General features: G+C 49.6%; 5 protein-coding genes across 5 annotated transcripts; 3 read left to right on the forward strand and 2 right to left on the reverse strand.

Annotated features, from left to right (window-relative positions):
- Nucleotides 1-719: 719 nt before the first annotated feature.
- Nucleotides 720-1,438, forward strand: K444DRAFT_607129 (putative fatty acid-binding protein). Its single transcript, XM_024879116.1, has 3 exons — nt 720-811; nt 864-1,064; nt 1,179-1,438. Exons 1-3 carry the CDS (start codon nt 796-798, stop codon nt 1,343-1,345), a joined length of 384 nt encoding a protein of 127 aa, XP_024742655.1. The 5' UTR covers nt 720-795; the 3' UTR covers nt 1,346-1,438.
- A 260-nt stretch (nt 1,439-1,698) lies between these two features.
- Nucleotides 1,699-3,583, forward strand: K444DRAFT_517608 (adenosine deaminase family protein-like protein; the record flags this gene model as incomplete). The annotated part of the gene is made up of 3 exons (XM_024873791.1): nt 1,699-1,855; nt 1,905-2,291; nt 2,340-3,583. 3 exons carry the CDS (start codon nt 1,699-1,701, stop codon nt 3,581-3,583), a joined length of 1,788 nt encoding a protein of 595 aa, XP_024742656.1.
- Nucleotides 3,584-3,866: 283 nt separating this feature from the next.
- On the reverse strand, nt 3,867-9,197 carry K444DRAFT_150864 (uncharacterized protein). The gene is made up of 2 exons (XM_024870605.1): nt 7,253-9,197; nt 3,867-7,195 (listed from the first exon to the last, which is right to left on the reverse strand). The coding sequence occupies exons 1-2, from the start codon at nt 8,888-8,890 to the stop codon at nt 4,151-4,153; spliced, it is 4,683 nt and encodes a 1,560-aa protein (XP_024742657.1). The 5' UTR covers nt 8,891-9,197; the 3' UTR covers nt 3,867-4,150.
- Nucleotides 9,198-9,351: 154 nt separating this feature from the next.
- Nucleotides 9,352-12,138, reverse strand: K444DRAFT_649780 (acyl-CoA dehydrogenase-like protein; the record flags this gene model as incomplete). The annotated part of the gene is made up of 11 exons (XM_024885603.1): nt 9,352-9,649; nt 9,698-9,755; nt 9,803-9,971; nt 10,016-10,328; nt 10,443-10,507; nt 10,693-10,764; nt 10,921-11,150; nt 11,232-11,451; nt 11,638-11,734; nt 11,869-11,884; nt 12,109-12,138. The coding sequence occupies 11 exons, from the start codon at nt 12,136-12,138 to the stop codon at nt 9,588-9,590; spliced, it is 1,332 nt and encodes a 443-aa protein (XP_024742658.1). The 3' UTR covers nt 9,352-9,587.
- A 573-nt stretch (nt 12,139-12,711) lies between these two features.
- K444DRAFT_552018 (uncharacterized protein) lies at nt 12,712-19,719 on the forward strand. The gene is made up of 3 exons (XM_024876569.1): nt 12,712-13,214; nt 13,275-19,610; nt 19,662-19,719. The coding sequence occupies exons 1-3, from the start codon at nt 13,038-13,040 to the stop codon at nt 19,677-19,679; spliced, it is 6,531 nt and encodes a 2,176-aa protein (XP_024742659.1). The 5' UTR covers nt 12,712-13,037; the 3' UTR covers nt 19,680-19,719.
- Nucleotides 19,720-21,828: the final 2,109 nt, after the last annotated feature.

Below are 21,828 nucleotides of genomic sequence, written 5' to 3' on the forward strand. Positions count from 1 at the left end.
GGCGGTAGTGCAGATGCAGGCGCTCATGCACCATCGTCGCCGGCTATTACTGGCATTAGCATCACCTGAGGCTCGCAACTGTACGTGTGGTGAAACTACACGTGGCCCAGCTCAACTCGACTCAACTCGTGAAAGATTTGGGACATAGACAGAAGGCAGCAAGTAGCAGAAAGGTGGTAGAGAAAGAGAAGGTAGCAGATAGGAAGATGGTAGCACGGTTAGGGGAGGAAAAGAACAAGAAAGTAAAAAAGGGGGGGGCCTGATGAGCTTGAGGTTGTTGTTGAGATGAGCCAAGCCGGAGCGCTCTGCGCGATAAGATTGTCAAGGTACCAACCAAACCAAACCAAGAGAGGCGAACTCGAGTACCCTCTGCCGTCGCCGGCAGTTCTGCAGCTAGACGTCCCGAAGCTTCATGTGAAATGAATACAGTGAGAAAAGGCATCCAGATTCCTCCAAATCTAACCTCGGAAACGGCTGGTGTACCCCAGACTCTCTCGATGAGGCAGGCTAGTGCTGATCCTTGACTGAACCTCGGCCTGTGTCACATGCAGCGGAATCCTCAAAAAGTACAGTCGCAAAAAGAGCTGACACTCGAAGTTCTTGGCCATGACAAGAAACACTTCTTTACACTACCCCTTCGCTCCCAATTAACATATACCACTCCGCAACTTCTCCTTCTCCTTCTCTCCCCCTTCTCAATTTCGTCTTTCCCTGCCTGCGACTCCACCGTAACGGCAATTTCAACTGGAGGAACCCTTACGAACCCCCAAGCAACTTCACGGCCTCCCACTCGCCATGTCTCTCAAGAACGGTGCTGGACGCCGCGCACCGTTTTCTGGAAATAAGGCTAATCCGTCTACTAGATGCTTTCCCCTCTTCGGAGGCCTTTGAAGCCATCAACGCTGCTCTCCAATCGTCCGACACTGAGCGGAAAGATGCAATTAAGCAAGGAAATGCCGTATTCGCTTTCACGTTAAAGAACAAGGCCGGCGAGACGGAGAGCTGGCATATCGATCTGAAGAACAAGGGAGAGGTAGGGAAGGGGCTTGGAGACAAGCCAACAGGTAAGAAAGCCTTCTTGTTGACCGAATTGATCATTTCGGCTGGACAATGAATGACGTTTATCATGTCGGAGGTTGCTGTGCTGTGCAGACGGGGGCTGACCTCTTCCCAAACAGTGACCCTATCACTCTCTGACGATGACTTTGGCAAATTGGTTAATGGCAAGGCAAACGCCCAACGACTATTCATGGGAGGCAAATTGAAGGTCAAGGGAGATGTCATGAAGGCCACCAAGATGGAGCCGATTTTGAAGAAGGCTCAGGCAGTGAAGGCAAAACTGTAGATGCACTTGGCACTTGTAAAATACTATTTTTGACACTCAAAGCCTCTTATTGGTATCCTTGTGCTTGGACGTCCGGCCGTCCTCGAGTCACTCTCCCCCTTTTATCACCTGCCCAATTGGTTCCATCCCAGAACGCCGCCGCCATCTGGATACTTCATCCCTAGGAAGTCAAGAATTAAGTCTTTGGTGCAAGCACTTGCGGCGCGGGTTCCCTGTCAAGAGACCCAAGAATGGGGGGATGACTAGTTCTATTTACTTTACTGGTGAAGAGCGCACAATACTTAGTGCCCGCGATCCCACCTTCCCGTCAGCCTGCACCCCTCCCTACCTTTACCTCTTTCTGTACAACAGCAATGTCGAGGGTCAAAGATCTTCCTTGGCCGTCACTGATGCCAGATGATGAATGGGCGGAAGTCCTGGAAGGGATTCCTGCCAAGGATGAGCCTTTCATCAACAAGTATCTTGATGGCCGCGAGGCGCTGATCGCTCAGGAAAAGAAGCAGAGGAGCGGTAAGCAGGATTTCTTCTCGACGGCCTCCCCAATTGACAAGAAGCTCAGACCATACATTCCGCCAATCTCTCTCGCCTCTTGCTAAGGAAGCTTGCTCGATCGTCGACCGTATTCGAGATGAGGAACGTCGTACAGTATGGACCTCCGAGTTCGAAGATATCCTGGCTCAGAAGACAGGAGCGAATGTTTATCCCGGCATGATGTTTAGTCTGGCAAAGAAACGCATGGAAGCGACAAAACTATGGCAAATTGTGAGGAAGATGCCCAAAGGGGCTTTACTACACGCCCATATGGATGCTATGGTAGATTTCGATTACTTGTTTGCTGTGCTGCTTGAGACGGAGGGAATGCATATTCATTGCATGTACCCTCTCCACACCCCGGCTGCTCTTGACGGAGCTCCAATAAAATTCAAGTTTCTGACTGCAGAAAGGGGTATTGTTCTGGATCCGTGATTTGTTCATGTGTGCTGACATTTGACAGGAAGTGGAAGGTCCATCTGGAGTCCAGAGTATGTTCCAGACACACCAGTCCTTCTCACCAAAGCCGCAGATTCGTTTCCAGATGGCGGTAGAGCAGGCTTCCTATCCTGGCTCAAGGGTCGTTGTACTATCACCAGCATCGAATCTATTGAACACCATCACGGAGTAGATGCTGTCTGGAGAAAGTTCTCCTCTGTTTTCACGATCCTCAACACAATCATCTTCTATGAGCCAATTTTCAGACGCTTCATGAGGCGGATGATGCAGCAGTTGCATGCTGATGGGGTCAAGTGGGTTGACTTACGATTAGCCTTTACCTTCTTCTATTACGCTGAGGGCAAGGAACAGCCCGAGGCTAGTTATGAGAGAATGTTCAAGGTCTTTGGAGAAGAGATCGAGAAGTTCAAGGCTCACGAGGAAGGCAAGGATTTCTGGGGTGCCAGAATGATTTGGACAGGAATCCGAGCACTTGATACCAGAAAAATTGTCGAGGACATGGATGCATGCATCTCAATCAAGCTGGCTTTCCCCGACCTCATCTCGGGCTACGACCTTGTGGGCCAAGAAGACGGCGGTCGACCCCTCAAGGACCTCCTACCCGAACTATTCTGGTTCAAAAAACAGTGCGCCGAGGAAGGGATAGACATCCCCTTTTTCTTCCACGCCGGCGAGTGCCTCGGTGATGGCAATGCTACAGATCAAAACCTGTTCGACGCCGTCCTGCTGGGAACTCGAAGAATCGGCCACGGGTTCTCTCTCTACAAACACCCGCTCCTGATCGACATGGTTAAAGATAAGAAAATCCTCGTTGAGAGCTGCCCGATCTCCAACGAGGTTCTCCGTCTCTGCGCCTCTGTTATGTCGCACCCGTTGCCAGCACTCCTCGCCCGCGGCGTCTCTTGTTCTCTATGCAACGATGATCCAGCGATTCTTGGCCAAGACACTGCTGGCATGACGCATGATTTCTGGCAGGCATTGCAAGGATGGGATAGCCTAGGCCTCGCTGGCCTTGGATCTCTTGCTGAGAACAGCGTCCGCTGGGCTGCATTTGAGGATCAAAGCTCTTCAGTGTGGGTCCACGACATCAAAGAAGCAACTCTGGGGAGTGGCGTGAGAGCCAAGAGGATGAAGGAGTGGAGTGTGGGGTGGGAGCAGTTTTGCCTCTGGATTGTCACTGAATTTGGGGATGATGGTGAAAGCATCAAGAAACTTAGAAGGGAGACGAGCCTGGACGCCCAGGATTAGATACAGTGTGTTGTTTTCTGCGTTTGTGATTTTGGGATGGTTGTTTAGAGTTCGTCCAGCCCTAAACGGCAGGCGTCATGGAAGGAACATCGAGGCTCGAGTCAAAATTCAACATTGGCATGCAAAGCGTTAGGTTTATGGGATCGGAAATAAAATCCCTGCACCGAACACTAGCATAATGCTTCATTTACTAACTTGAGACCAGGGAGATCGCTCATGCCACGAGGGAGGCTGGATGATATTTCGACCATTTGCTTTATTTACTTAGTACCACCACCACCACAAAATCAAGGTTCTGTCTGAGTATCAACGAACCCATCTATGACATCTAAAACGAGCAATCATCGCTATGCAACGCCAGGCCAATGCCATGCAATCCCTTGATGCAGTTTTAGACACGAGGAAAAAAAGGTCCAAGCCCCCCCATATTCATGCCCATTTTTCTACATAGCTCTCTCCACTCTTCCATAAACCCTATCTATCGAAGTTCGAAACCACCAATGCCATCTCAATAAATCGACCAAGAAGCGCGCCAAAGTAACGCCAGATAGCCAGAGTCTGGCCATCTTATGTGGGCTTGTTGGCCTCGAGAATCTCAGCCAGAGCCTTGGCAAATGCTGGCGTCTTGACTTGCAGAATCCACGTCTCCAATCCGGCTCCATTATCCAAAGGCGTCAAAAATTTCACCGTCTTCTCTTTCGCCTCATACTTGACCCCGGAAAGGAGGCCTTTGTTGAGAATGATCAAGCCCGTTGGATCCATACGAAGTAGAATTCTCGACACACCGGTCTCTTTGTGCTTGAGAACTCTCAACGGCCCCACACCCTTGCTCTCCCATGCATTGTTATCACCACCTTTCTTGGGAGAATATTTCAGTGCCTTCGCGCGAACTTCGTGGACAACCTCCTCATGTTCTTCACCAGGACCTCTGGTGCTCAAATTGAATGGTACATACTTTTCTTTCTCTGCTTCACCGTCACCATCGCCCGAATTATCTCCGTCCGTGGTCCCGCCTGGAGTTGTCGCACGAGAAGTAGTTGCTGATGCAGCTGCGGATGGGAAGAGCGATGAGGTTGTGCTAGGGGCACCAAAAGCAAAGCCAACAGTGCCTGGAGTTGAGCCTGCGGGATTGCTGGTTGTACCAAATAAGGTGGAGAGCGGAGCAGCTGGCTTGCTCTCCCCGCTAGCAGTCCCAAATAGATTTGAGAGTGGTTTTGATGTCGAACCAGGAGTCTTATTGAGACTACTAAAGATACTCGAAGGACTTCCAGTCTTAGTCGGGGTTGCGGCCGTAACACTAACTGTTGGAGTGGGATCCTGGCCATCCTTGCTCGGTGTAGAACTGCCAAATCTGATCGGGCTGTCGGGCTTCCAAGTGTTGTCACTTGGAGCGGCAGTACTCTTGTTGAATACGCTTTTCATATCACTAAATGGACTGGCAGTATTTGGTTGTGTATTCTCTTTCTCTTTCTCTTCGTCGTCGAAGGTACGGCGGACCACGTTCCCATTGCTGTCTTTAGTGATTCTGTCGAAAAGTCCCCCAGTAAAGCCCCCCATTGGTGTACTAGTCCCGGAAGGTGATGGATTAATGACTTTAGTGATTCTGTCAAAGAGTCCCCCTGTAAACTGGCCTGTTGGTGTACTGGTTCCCGAAAGCGAGGCACTCCCGAACTTGGAAGCAAAGGGGTTGGTCTTCTTTGCAGAAGCCAGGCCGGGACCCGTTTCTTCAGCAGGCGTGCCTAGTCCACTTGCACTCTCTCCATCCGGCTGATACGTGGGGTCTTTCTTCTCCGAGTCCACTTCGGGCTCACTTGCTTCATCCCCACTCTCATCGTCCGCATCACCACCCTTACCACTATCGGCATCAGAAAGGTGACCGAAGATGTTGTTGCCAATCTTGACAGGCTTTCCTGGTATATGACCGTCGAGGACAGACCCAGTGGAGCTGCCAAAACCCGGAGTTGGTGTTCTCGAGCTATTCACGGAGCTGGACATGCTGTTAGACGCCTGGGAGGATGGGTTCTGACCAAATAGCGAGTTCGGGAACGTTGATGGTTGGGTTCCAGCTATGCTTGCCTGGTTGCTACCTTCCTTGATAGTCGATGAGATCGTAGCCGATGGTACAAACGTGAAACCCTTAGAAGTTTTCGCAATTTCTTCCATTTCCTTCATCTTTTCAAGTTCCCTTGCTCTCCAGTTTGCCTTAAATTCTTCGAGGTCATCGTCCGAGTCGTACTCCTCGTCTATGGCCTTCTGCAATTCTTTTTCTTTGGCCTCCTTCGCCTTCTGACGAAATTGCTCTGGAAAATTTGTTGCAACATTGCCGAATTTCGGAACCTTCAAGACGTTTGAATTCTGGTCCATGTTAACAAGGCCAGCCGCGGCATTAGAAGGTGCTGAAAGCTTTGGAGTGAACACATTCGGAGTTCCTGATGTTGCGCCCGGGGCGAAAAGGTTCTGGGAAGAGACTGAAGAGGGTGCCGATGTGGCTTTTGTACCAAACACACTCGAAGATGGACCATTCGTAAACTTGACAGAAGAAGAAACGCCTGGGAGGCTTGCGAAAGCATTAGTCCGAGGGGCATCATCCTTTGGCGTTTCCGGAATTGCTGCCATCTTTCTCTCCGGGCTGCTGTTCCCTAAAGACTTTGACGGGCTGTCAAGAATGTTTCTGAAAATGTTTGAAGTGGAAGAACCTGACGAGCTGGATTCCATGGTTCCGTTCGCTTTTGGTGTCTTCAATTGTCGCAGAGGGTTGCGTGCCACAGAGTCTTTTGTAATCTGGTTGTCGGCCTGTCGCTTGAGTGGGGTTTCCGAGGAAGAAGGGAGTCCTGACGAGGGAGCTTTCCACGATTGAAGATTGTTCCCGTTGACAGAAGCGGAAGCTTGTCCATTGGAATTGATCTCACTATTGGCAAGACCTCGAGCGGAACTTGATGGATCGATCTGTCTCGTTCGCTTCGTCGGATTTTCATTTTCCCGGTCCTCGTCATCAAGTTTCCTCTTTGACTGTTGTTCATGCGGCTTGGTAGAAGCGAATTCGATGCTCTGCTTTGACCGTTTGTAGGCGTGGTCAGCTCCATCAGTCACCTCGCCCATCTTCCGCTTCAACTCGAGGGTATCCCCCATTATCAACCCACGTTGCTGTATACAAAACTCTAGAACAGGTGTGGCATCCTCATCAGGATTAACTGAAGCGAAAAAGTCTGACATCGCCTGATGGAGGATACGCATTCGAATTCCTTGGTAGAAAGCCATCTTCTGAAACCCGGTGTAATTTGGGGGTAGTAGATGCGCCATATCTTCTTCCGTCATCTCACTCACTTCCTTCATTTGTTGCCGAGCTGAAGTGTTTTTTCTTTGCAAAGCCTCACTCTGGACAGATTCACTAGTGGAGGTAGCTGGGGCGTCCGGAACCAAAGACGAACCACTTAATCTCTGTGGGCTCTTCGAATGCTCCAGGCTTGGGAACATACCGTTAGGAGGAGGTTGGCTTGCACTAGCCGGAGCGTCAAGGGGCTTCATGGGCGAAAATATGTTACCACTGGCTTGAGGCGGCTGTGCCGACCCAGAGGAAGGCTTGGCGCCGTTCGTGGCAGGTGATGGAGTGAACTTCAAGGAATTAAAATGGTTTTTGTAGGCATCGGCGACATCAACTGGAGAACTTACTGTTAATTTGGAAGCTCCGAAAATGTTGGCAGCTGAGGCAGGTTTGCTGAAAAGGGAGGAGCTAGCAGTGGGGCCAGTCTCCGGAACACTTCCATTCACCTTTGGCTGCGCAACTGACTGATCGATTGGCTTGTTGAGATTTCCGAATAAATCATTGTTCAGCTTGGTCTCTTGGTTCCCAAACATGCTGCCAGCCGATGCTTGCTGATTTTGATTACTGGAATCAGCGGTCGATGCTGTTGGTTTATTGAGGTTTCCAAACATATTACTTGTAGGAGAAACTTTGGACTGCTGCTGCCCAAAGAGGGTGGATTTACTTGGTGTTGTAGGTGCTTGAGCGGCATCTCCGAAGGCATTGTTCGCTGTGGATGCCTGAGCAGGATCCGAGAGGCCGAAGAGGATACCTGTCGCGGGTGCTGCAGTCTTTTGCTCCTGCTTTCCAAACACATTGCTGACCGGTGAGGCTGGGACATTCAGATGAGCAAATGGGTTGGACAATAAGGCCGTTTGTTGATTTGACAACCCGAATGAATCTGTAGGCTGTGCGGACTGCTGAGGTTTAATAGATCCGAAGAGATTGCTGGTGGGCGGGGCAGGCACCGGAATAGAATTAAAAATGATGCCAGAACTTGACGGAGGGGCGGAGGCCTGACCGAAAGTGAACGGCGAGCTGGTAGGCTTGTCTTGTGGAGGCGCTGGCTTTGGAGTACCGAAGGGAGTGCTTGCTGTGGGAGCAGCCGATGTAGGAGAAGGGAAGAGGCTATTTGATTGGGGGGCAGGTGCTGTGGAGGTAGTAGAGCCGAAGAAATTGCTCATTTGAGGAGCAGCTGTCGTAATTGGAGCAGACCCGAAGAAGTTGCTAGTTGGGGGAGTAGGCGCTGGAGTAGAACCGAAGGTGGTGCTAGAGCTCGATGGTTGCCCGGAGGTTTGACCGAACAAGAATGGAGAATTTGCAGGCTTATCATTTTGTACTGCCGGTGCTAAGCCGAATGACCCTGCGGGTTGAGATGACTGCTGATTGAAATTGAAGGGACCTGATCCGAAGCTGGAGCTAGGAGTGGTTGGCGCAGGTTGTGAGGCTGGCTGGAAGGAAAATGGGTTGTTTGCAGGCGTGGCAGGGGCGGTAGAACCGGAGTTGAAGTTGATCCCAGAAGGTCCCGACGGTTGAGAGGCTCCGAAAGGAAACATGCTTCCTCCTGATGGCTGTTGCGTCGCACCAAATTGGTTGCTTGGCTGGCTTTGCTCAAAAGGATTGGAGGTCTGGAAGGGAGAATTGCTCTGTTGAATCGTTGAAGGGCCTCCAAACTGTCTCTTTGTAGCCCTATCGTCGCCCGCGAAACGCCCATTGCTTTCCGACTCATCTTGCGATGGCTCCTTCGTGGTGTTCGATCTGGGACCGAAGGAAGGTGGAGGAAGACTGAGACCTTGCGCAGAAGCAGAGAAGTTGAATTCGCCCGGAGCTTGGATGCTGCCTCCGAAGAGACCACCGCCGCCGTTCTGCGAAGGAGATTGCATTGACGTAAATTGCTGTTGCGCTGTGGAGTTGGGTGGTTGGGATCCGGTTCGTCGAGATCGTGGTCTTGCTTTGATATTTCTAGCTGCGAGCTGAGCAGCATTGGCGCGTTGAGCTTGCTCCATTGTTGCAGTTCAAATCGGAGCGCGCACTATTGTGGTTGGGTATTGAGCCCTCAACAATAGCAAGGAAGGAAAAATAGGAGATCGGGAGACTGTCGGCGGATCGAGTTTTGTATCAGGTTGACCGTGGGTGAATCAAGGTGAACTCGAAGGTGAACCAGACTCGATGATGACGATCACCAAGGCCCCTTCTCCAGCGCAACGGAGCGCGAAGCTAACCCAAGACGAAGAAATCCAATCAAGGGAAGACGTGTCAATCATGTGAGGCGCATCGTGAGCTGTTCACGAGATGAACTTCGTTCTGGTCGAGGTTAAGGACGCGATGGAGAAGGCGAAGATTATCTGGGCCAGGCTGGAGACATACATCACGTGATCTAAATATTTACTTACCTAAGGCATCTACCCCAAGTCGCCCAAAAATTTCCATAGAGTAAATGTCTCGACGGGATTAAATTGATGGAGGGCCCAAGTATGGAAAAGGCTCATGGGGCGCTTCAACGGGCGCGTCTTCCATTTGGAATTCTACACAGAGGCAAAGTCTGTGTTTACAACCCCTGAATCCATCGTTACAGAGGATGCAGGTTTCCAAGATCCAATATCTGAACAGGACACACGGATTTGCTGGCACGGGAGCTGGAGATATCTTCAATTGACGTTCCGGTTATTCCGTGTACCTCACACTCACGCAGAACACCCGCTCTTACAGCATGCTCCGGGGCATGTTCTTCAGCACCTGCCTCACACCCAGATCGCCGAGAACCTCTGCAGAATTATCAGCCTTGCTCCGTCACAGGGGAAAGTAGTATATACCTTCAGCACCGCCCAGGATCGCGTCGAGTTTGTAAGTACGGTGGAACATTTCAATGGTCTTCCCCATACCAGTCTGCGTGAGCCCTCTTCCCCCAAATATTTTACGGCGTCGTCTGTTATCGCATGAGCCGAGCGTGTTGCAAACATCTTCAGAAGACCTATGGGCCCAGCTAAATGGGCAGACTGTTGCTTGTAAGGCATCAGGGTCATTTGATAGGTAATGCTCTCGAGCCATGCCTGGTTAGCCTCGCAGTGTGCTATCATCTTTGCAAGCCTGGGAATATTAGCTGGCATAAAGGAAATGGAAACAGCTAGTACTTCTGGCGGACGGCGGGTTGCTCGATCAACCTCTTTCCGAATACCAACCGTTGATTGCTACATTTTATGCATTCTTCTGTTACCAGTCGTCTCACTCGAATGACAGCGCAAGCCATCATCCACCCCTCGTGGTTGAAGTTGGATAGGATTACGTGAAGCCCTTTATTCTCCTCCCCAAGAAGATTTTTGACCAGAACCTTGACGGAATCGAATGTGATGAATGTCGTCCCAGCAGCTGCAGAGTAGCTCGTTTTGATAGCTTCCGTCTCCACACCTTCTCCCCTCTCGATCAGAATGACGGAAAGACCTTTGCCTATTATATTTCGTTAGAATGCCGTTGAATATTTTCGGAATATTGGATGAGTTCGGGAAGGGGCGCTCGAATGGTCTTTTTTTCCAGAAATTCAGGTCGAAGGGTCTGACCAACCTGTTTTGGCCCCAGTCACAAAGTAATCGCAAAAGACTCCATTTGTAATAGTTGGTTGTACTAAACTGTATTCACTGAAGATCTAACTACCTAGGATATTCCTCTCCTTATCTACACATCACTCAATAAAGAGAGCGTTCTATCCTCCGTATCCTGTATCTCTCTTTACACTTTTAGTATCAAGAGTTGGTCGAAGTTCGCAAGTAGTTAGCACGTGCTATACGAGCTAGCCCTTTCAACAGTAACCCACTTTCTTGTCCCATTTACAATGTAATGTTTTCCGTCTTGGGTTTTTTCTGCAGTGGTTCTCAATCCTGCGACACTCACTAGGTGACTTCAAAATTAGCATTGCCAAACAGATGATCAAATGCTGAAACAGTTTTTGACGAGTGCATCCCTCCGAAGAAATCCTCGAAGAGAAGAAATCGCCGACAAAACACATCAAATGCCAGGTTCGGGCTCGGAGGAAAACATTTACTCTGAACCCGCAAACGCTTCTGTAATAGCTAGATATACCTCCTTCTTGCCCGAAAACACTTCCTGGGCGGTCTTGTTCTTCCAAGCCTCATTATTGGCAAATTGAAGTACAGCTGTCAGACTTATGGTCATTCCAGCCTTGTTTCCATCTTGGAAAACCCTAGCGTTTGCTTGAACCATCTTTTGAGTAATTATTAAGTCATGAAAATAGTCAAAGTCCTCGCCTTTCACCTAGAAGAAAGTCAGCATTCCCTGTTGATACTATATTGTCCTGGGAGGAATAGAACAATAAATCTAGCCCACTATGCTTACAGCTCCGTCCATAATGTTGACGCCATGCAGATGCTTGCCGGGTCCAATGCGCATAAGTAGGATTCCCTTGGACATTGAGTCAACGAGTTCTTGGGGGGTGCGCTTGCCGGTTTTCTCGCACTCCTGCGCAACTGGATATAATTCCTCGTCTGTAAATATTCTCATGGCCTTTTGCAACCTACGGTGGCTTTCCTTGTAATAGGGGCTTTTGAACTGGGGACTAAAACAAAATTAGCAACGTATTGTTGGGGAAAAGGGAGCGCCGCGGTAGATCACCCTCTCCACCACCGAATACAGGAGTTGGGGTAATAGAACAAAGAAATGGACTCTCCACGTAAGCCATGTTGATTCACCATATGGAACCACACTCAAATCGCCAGGCTGCTGCTCGATATCCTTCGACTACTCGCCCTCGATCTGACCTATGCAGAGGTTTGAGTACCTTTGAGCAACTTCTTGCCGGTGTAAGTTGTAAAATGCCACGGTGGCGTCAGTTCCGGCCACTTAGCACCGAATTAGCACTTAAGATCGAGAAAATGCTTCGGTGCTTGGCTGCAAAGGAGTTCCATCCTGCCGCCGACACAGCATTCGGGGTCTCATGAGAAAAACAACAATTTAGCATAAGAGCAAGCCTTACCCTGCTTGAGAACAGCCTACCAACGAATTAGCAACGGGTTTCTTTAGGGAGGAGAGAGTCGGGAGCGAGCCGGGAGCACGAAACATCCTCCCGATCAGTGAAGTAAGGAGCTCAGGATATGGAACAAAGAAAGGGATTGGCTACCTCGCCTCCAGGGTGCGCATCGATGAAATCAGTAGCATCGTAAATTTTGTTGTCGATGATAAATTAAAGAGAGTCTTCCGTGTTATTCTTGGCTACCTCCTCGCGGGTGAGAGTCTTATGAGGCATTGTGGTGATAGTTTGAAGGATCGTGGTACTGGATTACTGGCTCAGAATTGAAGAGGAAAGAGGAAAGAGGAAAGACGTGAGTTTGAAGTCGCCCGAGACTCCATGAGTCTGGAGCTCGAATCTGAGGGTGGTGACAGTAATCCAGGATCAGATGCCGAGGTCCAGCTCCTCCACCAATCAACAGGTTCATTTATTAAACCAAGCATGGCAACTTGGCAAGGGGCTAGACTCAACGGAGGCGACAGGAAAACTGGGGCCGAAGGCCTGTGAAAACAGCTGGACTTGGCTGGCGTCGCTCTGATGTTTCGATGGATGGACAAAATCATTCCCATAGAAAAAGTTTACCAAGAATTTCTCTCTGGCCGTTTTCCTAATAATCAGGCCAATAAAACGGCCAAAATTACCCAGCAATCTGCATCCTTTAAGCACGCGTCTCCATCAAGACACAGACAAAAACAAACAAACTTGGAAATGTTCGAAGGTTTCTTGGAGACATCACCAGTTCAGCACTCACAGGGCTGGCAGTGAGTGGACTTCGGCGAAAAACACAATGACGCATTGACACGTGACGTCTAGCTTATCGGGTAACCTTCAGGTAGTCCAGGTTTGATAGGGCAAGAACGAACGACAACACCACCATGTGGCAAGCATGAGCTTCCAGGAAAGCCACAACCACATGGCCATTCCTTTCGTGGTGTCAACACCAAAGGTACAGCAAACATCCTTACGCTATAAACGATAATGAGAGCCCGACTTGGAGTCTCGCCCCAGACTGTCCACGCGGCTCCGATCAGGAGCCGCACCTCTTGAGAGTCACCAGGCCCGCTCGTCGCTTTGGAACCATTAGGGGGCTCGTTTGATATACCTCCTCGAGCCTTACTTAAACCACTTCCGATACCATGGCGTCCTATCTACAAGCATATTTCCAGGCCTCCTCCATGCCGAAGCGCCTCCTTCAATACGCACTCTCCAGGCTTGAAATCCTCGATACAAACGCTTTGGATTTGGACAATTTAGATATAGCTTTGGGCAAGAACACCGTGCTTGAGTTTCGAGATGTGGGCCTGCGCCTGAAGGTAGTTCATCACTAACTGAGGTGCTCTCGATCCATTTGCTAACACTCTATGTACTCGTAGAAACTGGAAACGTTCCTTCAGCTACCTCCTTCGCTCGAACTTATCAAAGCTCGTGTCCTCCTCCTGCGTATCTCCGTTCCAGTCGATGTTTACATTAGTCCAATACTGGTCGAGGTTGAAGGCGTCGAGAGTCATCTACGCGTGGAGTCCAAGTCGGAAAAGCCTACTCGTACGAAACATGATCGGAAGCGAAAAGGTCCTCAGTCGAGTGATCCCTCTCCCCATAAAATCCCCGAAAGAGGCTCGAAGGGTGCTCATTTCGAGGATGGATCGGACTCCGCAATACCAACGGCAGCTGACCTAGCACAGTCCTTTCTGCAGACTGAGACAGAGGAGGAGAGAGCTGAATTGGAAGCTGCTATTTTGTCAGAAACCCATGAGATCGGCTCATCTTCGGTTTTGAGTGATGATGGCGAACTGCCAGTCGGTACAGGGACTGCACTGTCCTTACCAACCTTCATGGCCAACTTTCTGCAGGGTATTGTTGACCGCGTGCAAATAAGAATTCGAGGTGTCACTTTCAACCTAGACGTGGATGTTCCGAATGAGAACTCAAGATCGCCTCCTTCCAGTGCAACGGATCCTGTTACTATTCAATTGAAGATAGAGAATGTCGACGTTGAGGGCGTTACCCATGGTCTAAATAAGGATTCACAGACCACTGCCAGCAATAGGTTGCCCCGATCCAAGGAAGGCAAACGCCTTATTTGTCTTTCGAAAATTCGAGGGTCTTTGATATCGGAGGCGGCTGTTTTCTCCTCTTTAGCTCGATCCTCCGCATTGTCCTCACCATCGGCGGCACATTCTGACATATTTGAGGACAGAAAATCGGGTTCTCAATCCCACTCGAGTACTCGAGAGAGCCTTCTGCAAACGGTTGACCGAGGATCATCGCCTGAGCAGACACCTACTGTTTCGTCTAAATTATCAATGAAATCTTTACCCGGGAGAAACATAGATACGAAGTCTCTCAGTAGTTCAATCGCTGCGAGTGATAGTGGTCGTTTTGATGACGCTTCGGAGGACGGCAATGGGTCGAATATGTCAGAGAGTGCCCATCTCAGTGAAGTTGGAGACAGCGTTTTTCGGAACTCTGCGTACTTCGACCAGGTTGGAGAAAGCCAGTATTCAGTGGAGAATGAGAATGAGGACGGAGGATCTGCTGTCCTACCTTCTGCCCCTCGAGGTCTAAACAGCAAGAATTTAGCCTCGGCACTGTCTACCCCACGAGCTTCCGTTCACCTCTCAGACATAGAACCCGAAGTCTTCAGCCCGCGAACTGTCGAAGATGAACCCCCTCCTTCAATGTTGCAGTCAACAATATTGCCAACAAGAGGCCACATCAGGTTCTCAGCAGATCGTGTTTCGCAATCTCAGCCATCCCTTTCCTCTGGGACTTCTAGATCATCTGCAGAGGACGGTTTCCCCCCAATGGGAGATATCTCGACATTGACCGACACTGCTCAAGACAGTGACGAGGAAGAGAACAGCTCCACCCCCGTGGGAGAAGAAGACCTTGCTCAATCTCAACTATTCAGCCATGAAGACGCCGAGAGTATGTACATGAGTGCTTTATCCCATGACTCTTCTTCGTCGAGAATTCCGGGAGGGTGGGGACAGTCAAGCAGTGAGAGATCTGCTCCTGGTAGTCCAATTCCTTCGGAGGCGAAGGCACAGCCTTTGGACAATCTGGAAAATGCTCGCCATGCTGCGCCCGTCCCAGCATCACCAGAAGATGAACATTTTCTTCCTTCCATGTCAGCCTCGAATACACCGAGAAGAATATCAACACTCGCTTCAGATACGTTTACAGAGATTCAACATCCTACATTTGTGCCACAGGGCTCAAGCGGAGTCTCGGAGCGATCAACGGCATCATCGGACGAATACCCCAGACTGAACAAGCAGGTTTTCACTCTTGATCGCATCGACGTCTATCTCCCTCCTGTAGCTACCAACACTGCCTCGGATCCCTCCAACCTTTCCTCTGCCAGCTCTATTTTCAGCTCGACCTTTGACGGGCAAAGTGACGCTGAAAGCTCTACCTCAATTAACATACCTGGTGCATTCTCTACTCATCTTCCCGCTCAGATTAGATCGTCCATTCCGCCTAAGTTCCCGCCGAAGTCACAACCAGTAGAACCTAAGACGCACACCGAGGATTCGAAAAGTACAATCGAGTTGCTCATCGGCCACCTTCTCTTGCACTTTGATATCTCAGTCGGACGGCTAGTTTTCAAGCTGGTGCACCAGCTGAAAGACATCTTGAATCAAGGTTCCCCAGCTACAGTGCCGTTGAAGCCGGAGTCAGGCCCCATTGACAGAACGTATATTCTGTGTGCGGAAGAGATATCTCTCAAATTTCTGGAAAGACTCGAAGGCATTTTGAGCCTTGCCGGCGAGCCTGACGTTGGACGATGGGCTGCGCCACCTGAAACCGAGATTCTTCTCCGGGCAACCCTCACCGGTCTAAACATTAAATCCCAGTCTTTGAAATCAACGACGAAGACGTTGGTGACCCTTAAGAAGTTTGTGTTTGGATACGCGACGGAGAACATTGTCTCTTTTGACCCTGCCTTACAAATGAGGACCTCTGTTCGAGACCTCAAAGCTTCTGCCGGCGTTGATGTGTCTGTGAGCATTACACATACCTCTGAAGTAACTCGTTGTGAGGTCACCACTCTTCCGATGCATGTCTCAATAGACCTACAAAGGCTCGACGAAACATTTAGCTGGTTTGGTGGGCTTAGCAGTGTTTTGAACTTAGGCAGTTCTATTGCTTCGAATGCTACTATCACTGCCAATAGTCCTGGCAAATCCAAACCTCGTGGTGTTCGATTCGAGACTCCCATCAGACCTGATGACAAATCTATGGCCATGCAAAACAAGGCCGATGTCAGGATTGGAGGTTTCATTCTTGATTTGGTGGGCACGGAATGCAGTGTTGGGGTGGAAACTTCAGCAGTCAAGGCTGTCAGTCGGAGTGAAGGTATTGGTATCTCTGTGCAGAAAATTAGACTTTCTGGTCCTCATCTTCGACGATCCAACGAAGATCCCGCCATCAACGTTGAGATTACCTCCACCAGCATCGAATACTCTCCTTCGCCAAAAGATGAAGACTTGGATCGCCTACTGTCTCTGATCACCCCATCGAAAGCTAAATACGACCAAGACGATGACATATTGCTTGACACCCTTCTACACCAGCGGAAACAAGGCGCAGTCCTTAGAATCTCTGTTGGTGATGTCCAAACTCGAATAGGTCGACTACATGAGCTCAGCTATCTTCCAGAATTGGGTGATGAGGTTTCGAGGCTATCTTCTGTTGCAAAGTATCTCCCGGATGACGATAGGCCAGGGCTGCTCTCCCTAATCATGGTCAACAAGTTCAATGCGCAAGTGGATGTCAATAATAGCCTTGGAACCATACAGCTCTCATCGACAGATGTTGAAGTTGCTCAGATTACCCTCCCAGCACTCATAGCGCTTAGTGTGAATACCGCATCTGCTCGTCGCAATTCTTCGGAAGATCTAATCGGAGCTGCCACTGACCCCGGGCTACGTCAACCGGGAGCCAGGGCACCCGCTATCATGGCAAGAATGATTGGCGACGAGATGGAACCGGTGGTGAAGCTCAAATTGTGGAACCTGAAAGTCGAGTACAAAGTACCTACTCTAATAACTTTGCTCGGGTTGGCAGAGAATGCAACTGCACAAGACGTTTCTGCGAGTCTCACAGCATCTGTTGCTACTTTGACAGATTTTGCGAGGACAAAAATACCCCGACCTGTCATGTACGGTCAAGTTCGACCTGGAAACCCAAGCACTGCAGATTCCAAACCGCTCATCATTGACGTCGTGCTCCGTGATTGTCTTCTGGGCTTGAATCCGCTTGGTCAGCCTTCAAAACTTCTTGTTGTATTGACCGAAGCACATCTAACGGCAGCGCTTCCGAAAGACCAGAATGCCAACGCATCATTGGACTTGAGTAAGGCTTCATTGCTCATCATTGACAACGTTGCAAATATAAATCCTATGGATTTAAACTCGAGACCCCAACGGCACTCGTTTGACGGTGGCAGCACTCAGGTGGCGGATCTGGGCCGTATGGGTTATGTTCAAATTGGCTCCTTGTCTTCAGCTAAAGCGATCGTTCTGATGATGACAAACGAAGAAGGGGAGCGTTCCATCGATGTGGAGCTCCGAGACGACCTTTTCGTTCTCGAATCGTGTGCCGACTCGACCCAAACATTAATTGCGATTCTGAATGGTTTGACGCCACCCACCCCTCCCAGCAAGGAGATCAAGTATCGAACCAAGGTTATACCTGTGCAAGATCTCCTAGCGTCACTGTCTGGTGACGCTTTCGGTACCGCTGAGGGAGACTACAACTTTGACGATGATTTCCCAATTGATGGGTCGGGAGCTGAATACCCCGGTGGTGACGATGGCGACGATCTTGAATTCGACTCTCATTATTACCAAAAAGATCCTGGTGAGCAATACAGACAAACTGTTCTGGAGTTTGAGGCTGGGTCATCTGCCTCGACACATTTGACGAGCCGGGATACCCGCGACGGCGTCTTACTAGAAAGCATTATTGATCCGCATGAGGAGCCTACGAGCGAAGCACTTGAATTTCAGGACGATCATTTTGGCACGGGCTCTATCTTGGAAGGCACCGCCCATAGGTGGAATTCGGCAAAGAACACTTACGACCGGTCAAACGTGCAGAAAGTTAAGAAAAGTCCCCTCAAGGTTTGCATTCGTGACGTACATATCATTTGGAATCTTTTCGACGGCTATGATTGGCAACACACCCGCGATGCCATTACAAAGGCAGTCCAAGACGTCGAGTCTAAAGCAATCGAGAAACGAGCACGTAACGAGAGACGACCAACGTTTGACCAAGATATTGAGGACGAGGAAACTGTCATCGGCGATTTCCTCTTTAACTCGATTTACATCGGGATTCCAGCAAACCGGGATCCTCGTGAGCTTGCCGCGGCTATCAACCAGGAGCTGAACGACAATGCGACAGAGACCGAGTCTATTGCGACTACATCATTGTCTTCCTCGCCAAGTAGGCAAGGGGGCCTACACAAGAGTAAGGGCAAGAAACTGCGACTGAACCGAAGCAAGCATCATAAGATAACCTTTGAATTGAGGGGCGTGTCTGTCGATTTGGTGGTCTTTCCACCTAATAGTGGCGAGACTCAAAGCTCTATTGATATTCGTGTACATGATTTTGAGATCTTCGACCACGTGCCGACGTCGACCTGGAGAAAATTTGCTACCTACATGCAAGACGCAGGGGAGAGAGAGACCGGCACCAGCATGATCCATATCGAGATACTCAACGTCAAGCCCGTCCCTGAACTTGCCGCGTCTGAGATTGTTCTCAAGGCGACGGTTCTTCCACTCCGCCTTCATGTCGATCAAGATGCCCTTGATTTCATTACAAGATTCTTTGAATTCAAGGATGATTCTGCTCCCGTTCGTGAATCTCCAGGCGATGTTCCATTCCTTCAGAGAGTGGAGGTCAATTCCGTTCAAGTCAAGCTTGATTTCAAGCCAAAAAGAGTGGACTACGCTGGCTTGCGCTCTGGTCACACAACAGAATTTATGAACTTCTTGATCCTGGATGAAGCAGATATGGTTCTTCGCCACACCATCATCTATGGAATCTCTGGTTTCGATAAGTTGGGGAAGACCTTGAACGACATTTGGATGCCGGACATCAAGCGCAACCAGCTGCCTGGTATCCTTGCAGGTTTAGCACCAGTACGATCTCTGGTCAACGTCGGAGACGGTTTCAGGCACCTTGTGCTAGTTCCCATCCGTGAGTATAAAAGAGATGGGAGAATTGTACGGGGCATTTCGAAGGGTGCTGCTGCATTTGCAAAGACTACTGGGACTGAGCTCGTCAAGCTTGGTGCAAAGGTTGCGATCGGTGTTCAAACAGTTCTCCAAGGCGCAGAAGGCTTTCTTGGTCCCGGTGTCCAGCCCGTGAAGACTCCCTTTGACGAAGACGACTCGGAAGAGGAAACTAAACAGATCAGCCTTTATGCCAACCAACCTGTCGGCGTAATGCAAGGCCTTCGAGGCGGGTATTCAGGTCTTCAACGAGATCTCCTGCTCGCGCGGGATGCGATCATCGCGGTCCCCGGCGAAGTAATGGAAAGCGGGAATGCAGCAGGGGTATTGAGGGCGGTGCGTAAACATGCGCCGACCGTAATCCTTCGGCCTGCCATTGGCGTTGCAAAGGCAGGAGGTCAGATCTTGATGGGTGCAACAAATGCATTGGATCCTGTCCATCTACAGAAAGCGGAGGCTGTAAGCCACCCCCATATTCACGTCGATAGAGAGAGACACTAATGAAAACAGAAATATAAGAAGCATTGATGACGTGATGACATTGAACGCACGAATGGTGGGGGGGGGGGTTGCATCAGAATGGAGCCATCATCAGCATTTTTTCACAGCATAGTTGTGGTGCGAGGTGTTTTCGGGCGGTCATGCATATACCGGTAATTCATTATAGACTACTTTCCCTGGTTCATTTGCCATACACTCGATACCAAATTGAAACGATGGAGACTCATTGAAAGCACTACTCTCATAGTGATAAGAAAAGCGACGCAATCTTCAATCTTCCCAGTCACGTGGTATACATTAGTGTTCTCGCTTCTGATATTCCCCTGAATAATCGCTAAAAAGTGATCTCAATTCTTAGGTCCCAAGTCAAGTTAGCTGGGTATATGAGTAATCTCCTTCCCAACATTCCCCTGGGAATTTCCCTCCCAATATAGTGACTTGCCTCACATCGAGAACTTTTCATTCAAATATCTCTTGAACCGTGGGCAGCAAGAATTCTCTTTCTCTAGTGCGCGTGGGAACAATAGAAGCTGTCCCTTTCAGAAGAAGGTACAGATAACATTTCGTGGCATCTTTTTTGAGATATATAAAAGAGGACTTCAACCCCGCACGAGAACTACCTGGGCATCCTTTCTAAAGATGTCATGGAAGCAAGATCCAGCGAAGTTGATTTACCAAGGTATCACCTGCCATCGATGGATCTGCATACCACCGTCGCATTCTTCAATCACTGACCTCCAAACGTCAACCAACCCCACTCTCGAGATATGTTTGATACCTCTAACAGATCTCTTGGGTTTCCGGCAAGCGCTTTCCAGGCATCGGAAAAGATCCTGGTGCTTAATTACTAGTGTACGCGCGGGTATTTGAAACTACACATCCTGTCACTGGGGAGCTGCAAGGCAGAGGTGATTGGGATCTTTAAGAAACAAGCGGCTTGCTCCACTTCCATCAAGAGTTTTCTCTTAGCATCTTCCCTCGGTCAAGCTTGGACTGAGTGGTCAACAGCACATCTCCTCCATAAACTCGCAAGAAGGTACTTGGATAATCCCTTTCACTCTCCGATGTTGGAAAGATTGGTTGGAAGGACAGCGCAGCAAGCACAACATTGGATGTGAAGCCAGAAGGGATAAAAACGCCTACGAGGACGGAACCGCTTTGGGTTGAAAATAATCAGATAGGGAGAACAGTTCCAATAGTTCTACAAGGATATTTTGATGCATTCATTATCCCTAAGTTCTAACAATAAACATAAATAATAAGGTTCACAATACCTCACCACCCTTCACCCGTCTGAGACGGATGCTCAACGGGTTTAGACAGCCGTCAATTCTCCGCATTATGAACGTCTAGCTCACGTTAACAGTTCTAATAGCCCATAAGCCGCTGACAAAAGCGAGTGATGTTACTCATGGCTCGGCCGTCTCGTCTTCCGAAGACAAGGAATGCTACCAGAATCGTCATGAAAACTTCAATCCTCGATGAGACGTCCAAGCCGCAGCACCTACACAGAACCTCCCCTCAAATAGTATTTTGGAAGAACACTCGGAAGATACATACTGACGGTCTAATAAGCAGTGTCGAGTCTGGCCCGTGCCTTCCAACAACTCCAGCCCCGGTCAAACTTGGCAGCAAAGCAGCAATGGTAGATGCCGGTCCACTTGGAAGTTGCGGTACCACACAGATGAAACATTGGCGTTCCTCAGCTTCAGCCGGTAAACTGTTTGAATGGCTGTAATGCTTGTATGGCTTGGTTCCGAACGGATATGGACAAGAACTGAGTGCAATTGGGGGTGCCCGGGATATTCCCAACGGACCAGGCTACCACAAAGTATTCTGGTTGGCAAGTTCAGCCTTGCTGCACGTACAATGTACAATGCGCCCCCGTACCAACCAACGGTGCCTGTCTGGTGCTCCAAAGTATGCTGCACTACGTTCGGCGCGGCCTGCAGCTACGAACCCTGCATGTTGACTGCAAGGAGTCTGGATTGCGCGGGATTGCTGCGAAGTCCGAGAATCGCCTGCTCTGCATGAGGTCCAGGCGTGCTGGCTCGGCACGTGGACAGAGAACTGCGCATGCTCATGCTGGACCGTGAACCTGGACCGTCTGAGGTCGATCTTGTTGAGACCACAAGCTGCGGCGCGGTGCAGTCAGTGATCAAGCAACTTGCTCGTG

The sequence above is a fragment of the Hyaloscypha bicolor genome (assembly GCF_002865645.1).
Source record: "Hyaloscypha bicolor E unplaced genomic scaffold K444scaffold_15, whole genome shotgun sequence".
Taxonomy (NCBI): domain Eukaryota; kingdom Fungi; phylum Ascomycota; class Leotiomycetes; order Helotiales; family Hyaloscyphaceae; genus Hyaloscypha; species Hyaloscypha bicolor.

Coding starts and splice junctions, on each gene's coding strand:
- K444DRAFT_607129 (XM_024879116.1), top strand. Junction 1,065..1,178: donor GCTTGGAGACAAGCCAACAG/GTAAGAAAGCCT, acceptor CTTCCCAAACAG/TGACCCTATCACTCTCTGAC.
- K444DRAFT_150864 (XM_024870605.1), bottom strand. CDS start 8,890: ATGGAGCAAGCTCAACGCGCCAATGCTGCTCAGCTCGCAGCTAGAAAT. Junction 7,196..7,252: donor TCGGAGCTTCCAAATTAACA/GTAAGTTCTCCA, acceptor AATTCCTTGAAG/TTCACTCCATCACCTGCCAC.
- K444DRAFT_552018 (XM_024876569.1), top strand. CDS start 13,038: ATGGCGTCCTATCTACAAGCATATTTCCAGGCCTCCTCCATGCCGAAG. Junction 13,215..13,274: donor ATGTGGGCCTGCGCCTGAAG/GTAGTTCATCAC, acceptor ATGTACTCGTAG/AAACTGGAAACGTTCCTTCA.